Genomic DNA, 14539 nt, shown 5'->3' on the forward strand with positions numbered 1-14539 from the left:
ATGCATGATCTTACTGGGAGATGATGTCAAAAGTCTACATGTAACGGTGTCGGAGCAAAATTTGGACCAAAGTGCCCTCCTACCCTCACTCCCATCAGAGGCCCCAACTTTGAGCCCAATCTGTTGTCCAGTTATGAAGCAGCCAAGAGCCTCAGGCTTCGTGAGGGGCTGGGGGGATCCTTCAGGTACCCCAGGGGGTGTAACCCACAGTCTGCAGGCACAAAGACCTGACCGCGAGCTGAGAAGTAAGCCTGCTGGCCAGAGAGCTGAGTTCGCGACCCACCTTCCAACACAGATGAACAGCAGGAGGCTGCAGAGGGAGAAGATGACGAAGCACAGGGCCATGGTCTTCTTGCGGCCCAGGCGGTCGATAATCCAGAGGGTCACAAGGACACCTGCAAGGGAGCAGGGGAGCCATGGGAGGCAGCATCTGACACGAGCCCCAATAACCCCACCTCCTGGTGCCGCACGCTGTGTAATCCCCCCCTCTTGCGAGTGGGCTGGACCTCATGACTCGCTTCTAATGACTAGAATATGGCAGAAGTGATGGAATGTCACTTCTTTTTCTGAGTCAAAAAATTTTATATCGGGAATTCCCTGGCAGTCCAGTTAGAATTCTGTGCTTTCACTGCTGAGGGTCCGGGTTCGATGATCCCTGGTTGGCGAACAAAGATCCCATAAGCCACATGGCATGGCCAAAAAAAAAAAGTTTTTATATCAATATTTATGACAAAAAGACTTACAACAGTGTAAAAGCAATCACTTAAAATTATACTTTCCATAAATGTCATGAATGTAACTAGATGCTGACAAACTGCTTAAAATGCCTTGAGGGACTTCCCTGGTGGTGCAGTGGTTAAGAATCCGCCCACCAATGCAGGCGACACGGGTTCAAGCCCTGCTCCGGGAAGATCCCACATGCCGCGGAGCAACTAAGCCGGCACGCCACAACTACTGAGCCTGTGCTCTAGAGCCTGCTGGCCACAACTACTGAGCCCGTGCGTTGCAACTACTGAAGCCCGCGCACCTAGAGCCCATGCTCCACAACAAGAGAAGCCACCACAACGAGAAGCACGCACACCGTAACAAAGAGTAGCCCCCGCTTGCCACAACTAGAGAAAGCCCGTGTGCAGCAACAAAGACCCAACACAGCCAAAAATTAAATAAATAAATTTATTAAAAAAAGAAAAAATGTATTGAGTTATATGTCTACTGCAAGGTATATCCGTGAATCTTAGTCAGTGATTAGGATTACAGCTTTTTAAAATCAATTTATGCCAGTCTTAAAGACATATATCCATATGTCACTAGGGAGGTCACTTCTGAGATAAGCTTATGCAAGACTGACGTCTGTCTTGCTGGCATTTGCCCTCTCCCTGGCTCTTCTCATGAACTTGCCTTGATGGAGAAGGCCACCTGGCAAGAAACTGAAGGTGGTCTCTGGCCAACAGGCAGCGGGGAACAACCGGGGGAGTGAGCATGAAGCAGACCCTGCCTCAGCTGAGCTTTCAGATGAGACCACAGACCCTGGGCCAACACCTCCATTGCAGCCTTGTGAAATACACTGAAGCAGAGGACCCAGGGAAGCCCAGGTTCCTGACTCACAGAAACTGTAATAAATATGTGTTGTGTTAAGCCACTAAATTTTGGAATAATTTGTTACACAGCAATGGATAACTAATACAGGCACCAAGGGGAGCCTGAATAGCGGCATTCACTGAAACCAGGCAGCAGACACCTGGGCTGGGCGTCAGAAACACGTAGGTTCTAAGGCCTCATCTTGCCTCTAGCTTGTCATGTGGTCTTAGGTTAGTCCCTTGCCTTCTCTGAACCTCAATCTTCCTTTATTTTTTTTTGGCCATGCCCGGCAGCATGTGGGATCTTAGTTCCCCAACCAGGAATCAAATCCATGCCCCCTACAGTGGAAGCATGGAGTCGTAACCACTGGACCACCAGGGAATTCCCTGAACATCAATTTCTTCATTGGAGAAGTAGGATTAAATAAAAATTACATTCTCTACCTCAGTAGAGGTGGTATAGCATATTGCTTGATAAAAATAATAATATAATAATAAAATCTGGGCCAAGCATTTTTACATCTATTATCTTGTTCAATCATCAAAACAAACCTCTAAACTATAATGGAAGAGAATAAAGAAAAGAAATATAGACATACACACATATATATATGAATAACCAAATCACTTTGCTGTATACTTGAAACTAACACAATATTGTAAATCAATTAGACTTCAGTTAAAAAAAAAACCTCTACAAAGCATGCTAATAGCCCATTTCCCACTTTTATTCAATCAATACATTAAGTACCTACTGTGTGTCAGGAGCTGTTCTAGGAGCTTGGGATGTGTCAGTGAACAAAACAACAAAACAATACATGTAATAATAGGGAGGAAGAATCTGAGTTTCAGAAAGGTAAAATCATAGAAATGGTGAATGCCTGAAGTCCCGAAAATGGCAGCTGGCAATGCTGGGTTTAACTCCAGAGGCTTTAATGTTACCTGCTAAGCTATGTGGGAAAGATAGACAATGTAGTATAGGAGTGGACTCTGGGCTCTGGGGGTGGGAACACAGGTCAGCTCTGCCAGCTGTAGGACACAGTGTCTTAGTTGGGTTTTCGCAGAAGCAGACCCCAGGACAAGGGTCCGAGTGCAAGGTGTTTACTTGGGAGGTCATCCAAGGAGGCACCAGTAGGAGAGTGGAGAAGTGAAACGGGGAAGGGACGCAACTAATAAGGGTGCATATCAAGCAAGTTACCACCATGGGAAATTGCTACTGGATTCCACTGGAGGGCCCTGGGAGTCAGTGTGGAACGCGCACCTTAGGATTCTACCTGATAGGTGAGGAAATTGGGGTATTTATACACTGGTTGAAGGCTGTTCCCAGGTGTTAACTCCCTGGCACCTGCAGCCACCTTTCTTGCTTCTAGACACTGAGGCTTTCAATTCCTTCTGAGATAGCCCTCAGGCACAGAGATGCAGAAATTGGCAGCTACAATTGGCAGGAACCATTTTTGCTACACCTCTCCAATCCTCAGTTTCTTCAGATGTGAAATGGGAATGATACTACTTCACAAGATGAAATGAGACCATACCTGTAAAATATTTAGCACAGTGCCTGATATATATACAGTAAGCAATCAGTAAATACCAGATATTATTATTGTTGTAATAATACTATTTCTTAAAGGAAAAAGATAGATCACCTTTGCTTTATGTACAGGTTTGGATTTTTAATACCCCACCAATCCTTTCCAGTGTGACTGGTGTTGGGGAACAATTCTCCACGGGTCTCTTGTATTTCTGCACAGCTTGTGAGCGGAGGCCCTAGCTGCGCTTTGGTTCCAGGCTAGCATTTCAAGGTTGTTTGTAGAGCCAACAGCCTTGGAAGACAGAGATACTGCCTCCTTCTAGAGCAAGGGGAAGGTCTGTTTACTGCCCAGTGTAGTAAAGATGATGTCTCTCTCCAAGGCGAAGGCTGAGCAGGTTTCCGGCAGCCCATTATAAAAGATTTGGGTTCCCGAAGTGTGAGATGCCCGAGCTGTGTTGCAAATTCATTGCACGTGTAAGATTCACCTGGACCCGTCCTCACCATCCCCATGGGACTTGAGGGCAAGAGGAGCCAGTGCTAACATACTATTCAGGCTGCCTGCTGTGCCGTGAGTAATCGTCTTTTGTCTCTGATCCAGGGGTCTTGTGTCTTCTGCCGGTGTGTGTGTGTGTGTGTGTGTGTGTGTGTGTGTGTGTGTGTGTGTGTGTGTGTGTGTGTGTGTGTGTGTGTGTGTGTGTGTGTGTGTGTGTGTGTGTGTGTGAGAAGCTGGGCAGCTTAACCTGTTAGCCTTCAAATAGAGTAAAATGTCAGCCTCTTCACAGTTCTTGCCAACTTGTAGCTAAGGGTTGAAAACAAATCCCCAGCTTCCCTTAGAAGTGGGATTTGCGGGCTTCCCTGGTGGCGCAGTGGATGAGAGTCCGCCTGCCACTGCAGGGGACACGGGTTCGTGTCCCGGTCCGGGAAGATCCCACATGCCGCGGAGCGGCTGGGCCCGTGAGCCATGGCCGCTGAGCCTGCACGTCCGGAGCCTGTGCTCCGCAACGGGAGAGGCCACGACAGTAAGAGGCCCGCGTACCGCAAAAAAAAAAAAAAGAAATGGGATTTGCTTCCAGGCGGCACCAGGTAAAGCCGCATTCCCAGGAGGCCCTGCCCCAGCCCACGTGGCACAGGTCCCTCACCTGGGAACTCAGACAGGGTGGTCCACAGCAGGTCCATGTAATCCTCCTCACTCAGGTACTCACAGGCCAGGCTGCATTTTGCCTCTACCGCCTTCTTCCGGCTGGAGACTGGAAGGTGGAGAGAGAGAGAGAAAAAGAGCAAGAGGCATGCGCAGTCTTGGGGTGCAGCCTCCTGCTCTCCACACCTTCCCTGGGTATGGTTTGGTTGGGATGCCAGGGAAGGAGCATGGGCTCAGGACTCAGACAGACTCAGGTGTGAATCCCAGCCAGCAGTGTTAGAGCTTCATCTCTTTAAGCCCCAGGTTCCTCATAATCCTGGGGCTAATAAACCCCGGGGCAAGGCGGTGGGGACACTGAAAGCAGGTTGTGCATATGAATGTGCTTAGCCCAGAACTGGCACATGCGAGGTGCTTTTGTGGCAGACAGACTCTAGGGTGGCCCCAACGACCCCCACCTATATTATCTGGCCCCCATTACTTCCTCGATCGCACCTTCTCTCTCCCTCGCTCTGCTCATACTACTCCAGCCACACTGGTCTCCTTGCTGTCCCTTCAATACACAAGGCATGTTCCTGCCTCAGGACCTTTGCACTGGCTGCTCTCGTCCTCCATTGCACTTTATATATCCCCATGACGAATTTCCTCACCCCTTTCGAGTCTTTCTTTAAATCTCACCTTCTCACTGAAGCCATCCTGACCACCCCACTTAAAACTCTGACTTGCCCACGGCCACTTACTCTGCTCCACACTCCTGACATCCCTTACCTTGCTTTATCTTTTTTCCCCCAAATCATTTGTTAGGAAACAGAGTCAAAGACTTTGAAATGGGCAAAATGTCCTGTCTTGTGAACCCTTATAGGTTATCTCAGCTTTCATGATCTTTAAGCTCTTTCACAACTTCGCATTATAGAATACCAGTGCAAATGATTCTTGTGCATAAAAATGCAAGCAGTGTCTGGTGGTGATGCGATTGACTATTGCCTCATGCACACTGCCAATTTTTGCCTCTAAGTGTAAGTCCATTTCAGCTTTTCTGATTGCCTACATACATGTGTGTTTTGAATTCTCCTTTGAACCAACTGTAACCTCTTACTGGTGTTAGCAGACAATTCCCCATGGGTCTCTCATGTTCTCTGCCTGTTTTATAAGCGGAGGCACTGACTGCCTTTGTTCTGGACTATCTTTTCAAGGCTTTTAGTTTAGCAAACAGCCTTGAAAGATAGAGAGGATCTCCCTTTGGTGCAAAGGGCAGGTTTCCTTATGGCCTTTGAAGATAGAGCATCTTTCTGCAGAACAAAGAGCTGGCAGGCTTATTATCTGGTATAAAAGATCTGGGGGCCCTAAGTTCAGAGTTCCTCTCATAACACAATCCACTGCTCCTTCCCTATCACTTTCCCACCCAGGTGTAACAGTGAGTTTTTTTTTGTGTGTGGTACACGGGCCTCTCACTGTTGTGGCCTCTCCCGTTGTGGGGCACAGGCTCCGGACGCGCAGGCTCAGCGGCCATGGCTCACGGGCCTAGCCGCTCCGCGGCATAGGGATCTTCCCGGACCAGGGCACGAACCCGTGTCCCCTGAATTGGTAGGCGGACTCTCAACCACTGAGCCACCAGGGAAGCCCAAGAGTGAGCTTTTAACACGGGGTGGCAAACGACCGCCTGCAGGCCAAATCTGGTCCCCTGCCTGTTTCTGCCTGGCCAGCAGGCTAAGAATGGTTTTTACATTTTTTAATGATTTTTAAAATCAAAAGAAGAATAACATTTCATGACATAAAAATGACATGAAATTCAAATTTGTGGTCGTAAAAAAGATTTCCTCGGTGGGAAGTCCCTGGAGGTCCAGTGGTTAGGACTTCGCGCTCTCACTGCCGAGGGCCCGGGTTCGATCCCTGGCTGGGGAACTAAGATCCCACAAGCCGTGCTGCGTGGCCAAAATAAAAAAAAAGGTTTCCTTGGAACACAAGCAAGGCTCGCTTGTTTACATATTATCCATAGCTGCTTTTCTGCTACAATGGCAGAGCCGTTTGGCCCCCAGAGCCTAAAATATTTACTATCTGGCTGTTTATAGAAAAACTCTGCCAACCCTTCCTCTATAACATCCCAATGGATCCTCTGCTTTGCTTAAGCAGGTCCACTGTTACGGTGAAACCAAGCAGGCAAATCCTGAGTACGAATCCTTTCCATGCTCCCCCTTTCTTGCTTGTAGGAAATAGGCTTCATTCAAGCCTCCTAGACCTTCCCTGAGTTCCAAAGGGCAGGTTCAAACAGTTGCTAATCAGGGAAGGGAGGGGATGCAGAGAAAGGGGAGGAGCTGTCAAGAAACAATAGTGCAGACTTGGGGCAGAGTCCTGGTTCCTCCTCAAGGAATATACATAACAATATCTTTGAGTTCTTCTGCAGGAACTAAGGCCCTCACCCAGGTTGAGGATGGTAACGTCAGGCTGAGCACAAGATTCCTGGAACATCACCCTGTTCCCTCACCACCAACGAATCAGAAGAAAGTCACATACCCTGCGGCCATCCCCCCCACCAAATTCTGCCTCTAAAAACTTCTCCCCCCCGCCAAACCATCGGGGAGTTCAGGGTTTTTGAGCACAAGTCACCCATCCTCCTTGCTCAGCCCTGCCATAAACCTTGCTCTGCTCCAAACTACGATGGTTTCAGTTTGTTTGGCCTCACTGTGTGTCAGGCACACAGTATTCGGCCACAGAGGCAAAGGATTTAGGCTCAATCAATACCAAAGCCAGAATTTATAACTGAACTGCTTCTCAGGGCGGTTAAGGCTCTCCCACACCTCCCAGCGAGATGTGATTCCGCTGTATTATTAAATCCTTATACCAATAAACAAAACTATTAACTCAGATTATAGAGGCTTCATATGAAAAAGATAATTGGACAAATCCCGCAAACAGGCAAGAACTTGATCCCTTTATCCCCCATCCCGGGTTCAATGCTAGGAATCTAATATTCCCTTAAAGACAGATTGGTTTGAAGTCCAGACATCTGTGTAGAGACTTTGCTCTTGATTCATTCCTTTTGTCCAGTGCTTTCCACCTCCAGCTCTACAACAGAATCACCTAGGGAGCTTTTCAAACCCACTCATGCCTCGGCCCTCCCCCTAAAGTCGCTGATTAAATTGGTTTGGGCATTGTTTAAATGGCACTGCCTTTGTGGAAAAGCTCCCCCAGGTGATTCTGTCGTGTGGCCACGATCGAGCTCCAACCTGATTCTCAGACTTGATGCACACGCAGAGGATGGCTACACAGGGTCACAGCCATAAAACTCAGGGCTGTACTTCATGGACCTCTTTAGGGGACATAAGATGTGATTCTGCTCTAATGTCAGGTCTACCGTGACAAGAAGGTCCAGGTTTCTACAGAGCGTCTTGGAAACCACAACCCAGCTCTTTCATGCTCAGATTTTGCAGAAACTTTCTCCCTGGAGTTTGTGCAAGGCCAGGCCCTGTGAGGGCAGAACCTGGGCTGGGGTGTGTGTGTGTATGACCTCGTGTGTTGGAAGTGGGGAGGGGTGGGAGGGGACGGTGTTAACTGCGAAAGAGCTGTTGATACTCACTGCTGCAGACATCTCCTGCCTGGAAGAGCTCAGTGGTGAGCAGAACTAATCCATAGTAAGAGAATGCATTGGAAAACCTGCCAGGAAGGAAGCAAGAAAGGTAAGGAAATGATGGGAGAAATGCAGGTCCCCGTTCCCTAACCCCTCTGGAAGGACTTGCAGCTCTAGCAGCAGAGACTAGGCTTTGGGCTCAGGCCACACTGGGCCTTTGCGGGGCTTTCCTGGGCTGCTTGAGCAGGAAGTTGGTGGGTACAAAGCATAATGATGCGATAAAGGGAAGTGATCCTGTGTCCTTTGAAAGATCAAGAACTGAATTCTGTCACAGATAAAGCTACCTCCAAGGCTGTTCAGTCAACTGGCAAAAGGAGGGGGAAAAAATGGGGGAACCAAAATTTGGTAGAAAACAGTCATTTTGACAGATGCCAACAGATGTCAGGGCTTCTGGGTTGAGTTGAATAGGGAGGAGGAGGGAGATATATTTAATAATACAGGTAGCCCCTACTTTTTCAAAAGTTTGCTTTACTGCACTTCGCTTTTACGAAAGACCTACATTAGTACCTGGTTTTGCTCGCCAGAAGAAATCCGAAGAGGATTTTCACTTTTACGAAAAAAGGGAAAAGCGAAAATAGCATCCAACGCTTATTTTATAGAGGCAGCACCTGCCCCAAGCAGCGAGAGTAGCGCCACCAAGCCCCTTTCCCGGGAACTACACTCAGCACCTCAGCATCAAGCTGCCATTAGCTTTTTTTTCAATTTATTTTATTGAAGTATAACTGATTTACAATGTTGTGTTAATTTCCGCTGTACAGAAAAGTGATTCAGTTATACCTATATATACATTCTTTTTCAGATTCAAGCTGCCATTAGCTTTGAACTGTGTCTATGAGCATCTGTGCTTTACCTCCATTTATTTTATTTCTTTTATTAGCAAGACATGTCCTCAGGTAATTACTTCTCTTTATGCCACTTCAGTTTAGGAAAGCTTTCATTGGAACGCTCTACTTTTGAATAGCAGGGGGAAAACTGTATGCAGAACTGGGCTCCAGCTTTGCCCCCCGCCCCGCATTCCTGAGAGCTACATCAACTCACCAAGCATTTATTAAACACCTGCTGTGTGCCCAGTCAAATGCGGAGTCTGCAGACTTCTTGAGCATTTCAGATCAGAATGACGCAGTTAACTAATTCCCGACTGTCCTTGGAACCAGAATACTCAAGTCTGTAGGGCCGGAATAGTCTCATCCTGTGGTACAGTTATGTGGGAGCTCAGTCATAATCAGAAGCCGATGATTACTTTCCTTGAGTTGCAACATGTGCTCGCAAATGTGATTTCTATAGTATTCTAAAATTAGTCTCTCATTAATTGCTTAGTATTTAAGTAGTGTCAGCCCAACAGAATCACATGCACTCAAAGATAGATACTCTCAATTCTGTTTCCCCACCTTTTAAAATATCCTGCCAGCTCCATGCTTGTACTGGGCACACAGCAGGTGTTTAATAAAGGCGTGGTGAGTTGATTCAGCTCTCAGGAATGCGGGGGGGGGGGCAGAGCTGGAGCCCCGGTGCTTTGTATTATCAAAGCCTTCCCCTCCTCTTCCCTGCAGTTGACCTCTTTGAGGTCACTCCCCTGCTAATTAGCACCTCTGCTCAAAGGTGAATAGGAAAAGTGAGAACTGTTGAAAACAGGACACATAGCCTCAACCGGGGTAATTTTGTGCAGTTAATGCTGTAGAAAGAATTGAAAGAAGGGCTGAAATTTGACTAGCTGCGGACTATAAGTTAATTACTCACTACAAATGCCCTCCAGCCAATGCCAAGGTTGTTATTTAAGAAAAAGTGGATCAAGAACTGAAAGTTCTCAGAATGCCCATGTTGACCAAATCAGTGGTTCTCAAAATATTGGCCCTGTGCTCCTGGTGGTACCCGAGGCAATATGAATGGAGAGGGATGGATACAGCAAAAGTATTCAATCTTTTTGTGAAAAGAAGAGATTCCTTTAAGTTTCCTTTCAATTCTTTAATTGTATCTCAGTCTTATTTACGGGCTAACGAGTCCCTAACACCTCCCCTCTCTGTCTTTTTTTTTTTTTTTGTAATTTAAGGCAAATCTTAACAGATTTATAAAAGTCGTATATACAAAATACATTTAAACTAACCCCCGTAGCTATACAATACACTTTTTACACTGCATCATGTATCTCTTAACCTGGAACACAGCATCCGTAAACCGAGGCCTGTTCCCCACTGTCGGTGCCATTATGGGGGCGGGTGTGGAGCCGCAGCGACACCCCAGGGGCGGTGCCAGTGACCCAGCACTCGGCTGTTGCCCTTGAATTTCCTTTCTGAGTGTAGAGACTCCGGAAGAGCTCAGAGCTCCGTTTCTGCAGCCGCCGCCTCCTCCGATCGCCCCTGCAGCCCTGCCCCCTCTGCGGGGTCCCCCACGTGCTACTGGGGCCACAGCACAGCACAGCGGAGGACGTGGCAGAGAGGAGGGGGCCGAGCACACCGCACTGAACTTCCTGGCTGCAGTGGTGGCAACAGAGAATAACGTGCCTGCCAATTTTAGCAGGTTCGATTGGAGTGAAGGAAAAGACACTTGGAATGTTTTGCCATTTGCATAACAGGTCAAAAGGTAATGCTTTAAGATCCTAGAGATGGGCAGACTCAATAGAGATCTATTTTAAATTTCTCGATAAACAGGCTTGTTAGAGAATCTAACAGTTAATATGATGGGGAGAAAGTTTCACAGGCTGCCCGTGAGCCCTCCTGGGACGGGCCTCGTCCCCGGCTTCCACAGACTCTGCAGCGAGAGCTCTGGCCACCTGTTTGCAGGTGAACCTGGAAAAGGTGCCCGGGCTCATCCAGAAAGCTTGGGTGAGGAGGGAAGCCACGGAGAACTGGCTTTGTTAGCCCAACTGTCAGATCAAGGCTGGTTCCACGTTTGTGACCTGAGTTCCAGAGTCTCCTAGGTGACAGTGCTCTCTGCCCACCGTGGGCACCGATCTTTTTTGAGGGCAGCTTGACAGGCGGTGGTGGGGAGACCTCCAGCATTACCCCGAGGCTTTGGGAGGCTTCCCCGGGGACCCGACCACTGAACGGAGGGGGTGGGGCCCAGGGACACATGGCGGCTCCGTGAGATGCCTTAAAGCACCCAGGCTGCCACGGCGGCACACTGGGCCTGTCACCACTCAGGGTGGGCGCTGCGCATCACAAAATGGGGCCTCCCGGAACCCCATTCTCAGTTCCTTCCCGACTGGAGAAATTCTGAAGTCGGCTGAAAAGCTGAGCCCCTGGACCAGCTCCAGGAAGCACCAGAACCCAGAGCTGAGGGCCTGTTTCCCACGACTCACAAGGGTCATGCTCTCAGCTGCCTCTACGTTGGACTTCCCTCGGCCGGACTCCGGGTCAGCCTCACCAGGTGGGATGCGCGATCCACGCCTCCCCGGTCACCAGAGCGGTCTGGTTCTGCGGCCTGCCGGGAAATTCGGTCCCGTGGGAAACCTCCACCTTGGCTGTGAATAGCTGGGGTTATGTTCATTTGGGGGAATCAATCAGCTTCGGAAAGCACAAAATAAAGTGAATTCAGTGTTAATAAAAAGGCGCCTGAGTGACAAGCCTGGAACAGACTGACCAGGACGACTGTGACCCCGTGAGGCTCAGCCCTGTCTACCCTCCACGGGCTGTGCAATCAGACTGCCGGCCACTCGGCCGCCCAGGAGGAAACTCGGGCTGGTCCAGGAACACCCAGTAGCTGCTCTAGTGTTTCACTGTGGTTTGTGTTACACACACACACACACACAAAAGAAAACCACCAGAATAAAAACACTACCTTCATAACCAGATCAGAAGCGGAGAACCCAATTTCCAGGGGGAGTCAGGTGTGCGCTTCTCTGTGAAGCGAGCCACAGGGCCGCGTTTACGGCAACAGATGCAAAGTCTTCGGGTCCCTGTAATAAGAACCTCACAGTGACGTGCCAAGGCCATTGCTGGATTTGAGGAGGACGAGGGTGTCACCACAGGTCAGGATGGGATACAACAGCAGTTCCCTCCTGTTCTCATCTACTCCATACCCTAATTGCTCGCTTCCGGGGAGGGCCCTGCTGCCTACGAGTACTGTGTTTTGGGGCAGGAATCTCATGGTCTATTTCTGAGTTCCACCCCATTTCCTACCCCTTGCTATACTCAGACGCCGATTCCCAGGAACATCCATCCTGCCAGGATGTCTGAGAACTCACTCGGGCCCGGCAACATCGCGCTCCTTCCTGCTGTGACCTGGGGTGGGAGCCTCGCGTAGGAAGTTCCCACGTTGAGCAGCGCTCCACTCTCCTAGGGGCTCACGACCACCGTCAGGGTCAGCAGAACCCCTGCAGGTGTGCGGTCCACACCGAGGAGCTGCTCTGGGTATGAAGCATCCCATGTTATCCAGCAAGAGGCAGGCACTGGGGGCAGTGCTTCGGGCAGGTAGCAACCTATTGTGCTTTAAAGTAGTTTTCACCTGAAGAGATGCCCAGATGGTGTGGAAACCAAAACCACCTATTTCGATATGCCATCTTGAGCACGAGTGGACACCCAGCCTCGAAGTTCTAGCGGGTTCTGGAGGGCAAGACCTGGCAGGAGAGCAAGGGCCCACACGAGCAGCCGGGCCTTGCGTGACCTGAAGTCCTCCTCCAGCAGAAGGTAGGAACCAGACACCGACAGCAGGACCGAGGAGGCGGAGTGGCCCTTCCACGCCCCACGGGCTCCACTCCACCCACAGCAAGTCTCGCCACTTCCCTTAACTCAGCGCGTACCACGTGCCACCTGCCGTTAAGGGCCGTTAACACAGCAAGTGCCGGCCTCTGAGCCGCCTTAACCAAGCAGCTCCTTCCTCTGGGGACTCGCCACCACCCTCTTCAAGGCCCAGGAGGTGCTTCACAAATGCAGTCAGTAAAAGCAGCCCCTGCTCGGGGGGGCCGAGCTCTCAGCCCTCCCAGCTGCAGGCCCAGCACCAACCTTGGCACCAGGGCCTGCGCCCGGAACGCCGAGTCCATGAAATGCAGAATCCCACACACAAGGCCCACCTCTGCCTAGGGCTGCCAGACAGACTTTAAAAGGGCTTGTCTTCTCCTTCAAACACAGCTCCCTAAATCTCCAGGCATCACTGAAGAATGAGGTTGCTGAGCGCATCTGATGAACCTTACGGAGAAGGTGGCGTCAAAAGGCCCAGAAGGACAACCCGACACACAGTCGAAAGCTTAGTGGGAACTTGCTGCTCTTCACTTAAACCACAACAGAAAACCCAGAGTCACTTTCTTCCTGAGGCAGGTCGCAGGTCACAGCGAGGGGAGGATTCGGGGGCCATTACGTTGTGGACCACAACTCCAGCAGCCTGGTGGGAGTCCTCCATGGTCCTCTGCTTCACGGCTCCTAAGCCCGGCGGCACAGCAACCACCCAGGAAACCACGAGTGCATCCGTGTGATGCCTGTACTGCACGGCCTCGGAGTGGCTCAGCCCAGGGCTTTGCAAAGCCCCTCAGGTGATCAGACTGCAGCGCCAGAGCTGCGCATCATGATCTAGTCCAACTTTTACAAATGGGGAAACTGGAACCCAAAGAGCTTGGCCCTCAGCCACGTGGATAATGACGAGTGCACGTTTCTCTGGGGTGAAGGTGCACTTCTGCCTTCCCCACTGTGGGCAGTTTAGGGGCCCACACGTGGACGCACACAACGCCTACCCGGGCAGCGGCCACTGGACAATACAGATGTGCCTTTTCTACATGAGAATCCTGAGCTCCATGAGCTCTGTCGACTGGGAATCGTTCACACTTTGCGTCAGTGGTTTCTTCGTTTTGTGATGGGGAAAGTCACCCCACGGGGTTGCAGAGAAAGAGTTCCCACCCCTCCCTTCCCTTGGGCTTCCTCCAGCCTCCGGTCTCTGGACATGTCCACGTCCATCACCAGGTCCTCTCCTCAGGCTCCCAGGTCTCAGGGCAGCAGGCTCCCTCCCTCACACACACACACGTGTCTTTACATGTATTTGCCACTGTTCCTTGTCCTGAAGTCGTGTTCCAGAGGCATCCACACAGCAGTGTTGGTGACAGCGCTCCTGTGTCCCATGTGGAAGTAAAAACTGTGATCGACAAGTAATGAACCTTCAAGGAACATTAGGGTTTGAGTTATCCAACTGCTCTGAATTTTGGGGACTGAAAAATTAATGTTGGCTTCAAATGCTGAGTTGATATTTTCTATTAAGCAAAGGAAAACTAAGGATTTATCTTAATAAACATCCAGAAACCGGTGGTGGTCAGATCATCAAACCAGCCCCTCCTGCCAATGCTAAAATGCTGTGCACTGTGTAAGCGGTGAGCAATTCACCCCGACTGCTCTCATCCTAATGGTGCCTTTACTCACAATACCAAGTTAGTGTCTGTTCCCAGGATGCCCAAGTTAGTCCGTCATAACTAGTAATCTTGTTTCAAGATTATTTCCTGATCTTGGAGTTAAAATAAACTGACTCATTTTTATCAAAGAAGTAAAAATATTGCAAGAATAAGGAGTCTAGAGATCTCTATAAATTACAAAGCTGCAATGCAATATCTCTGAAACAATTTCTCTACAAACTGAAGGGTTAAAAAAATATGTCAGTAAAAAACGTACACGTGTCCTTACGTGTCCTTATGTGAGGAAAATATCTCAGTTTGAGGAAGTTTATTGTTACACTTTTGTAATAATTTAGATGAGGCACAA

General features: G+C 49.4%; 1 protein-coding gene across 1 annotated transcript in view; it reads right to left on the reverse strand.

Annotated features, from left to right (window-relative positions):
- SVOP (SV2 related protein) overlaps positions 1-14539 on the reverse strand; it is an 83482-nt gene that overhangs the window by 6731 nt on the left and 62212 nt on the right. Inside the window, exons 11-13 of the mRNA XM_060120963.1 lie at positions 7818-7894; positions 4248-4355; positions 284-395 (exon numbers count right to left, since the gene is read on the reverse strand). Coding sequence (XP_059976946.1) covers positions 284-395; positions 4248-4355; positions 7818-7894 — 297 coding nt within the window. The remainder of the gene's footprint in view (positions 1-283; positions 396-4247; positions 4356-7817; positions 7895-14539) is intronic.

The sequence above is a fragment of the Lagenorhynchus albirostris genome, chromosome 14 (genome assembly GCF_949774975.1).
Source record: "Lagenorhynchus albirostris chromosome 14, mLagAlb1.1, whole genome shotgun sequence".
NCBI classification, from domain to species: Eukaryota; Metazoa; Chordata; class Mammalia; order Artiodactyla; family Delphinidae; genus Lagenorhynchus; species Lagenorhynchus albirostris.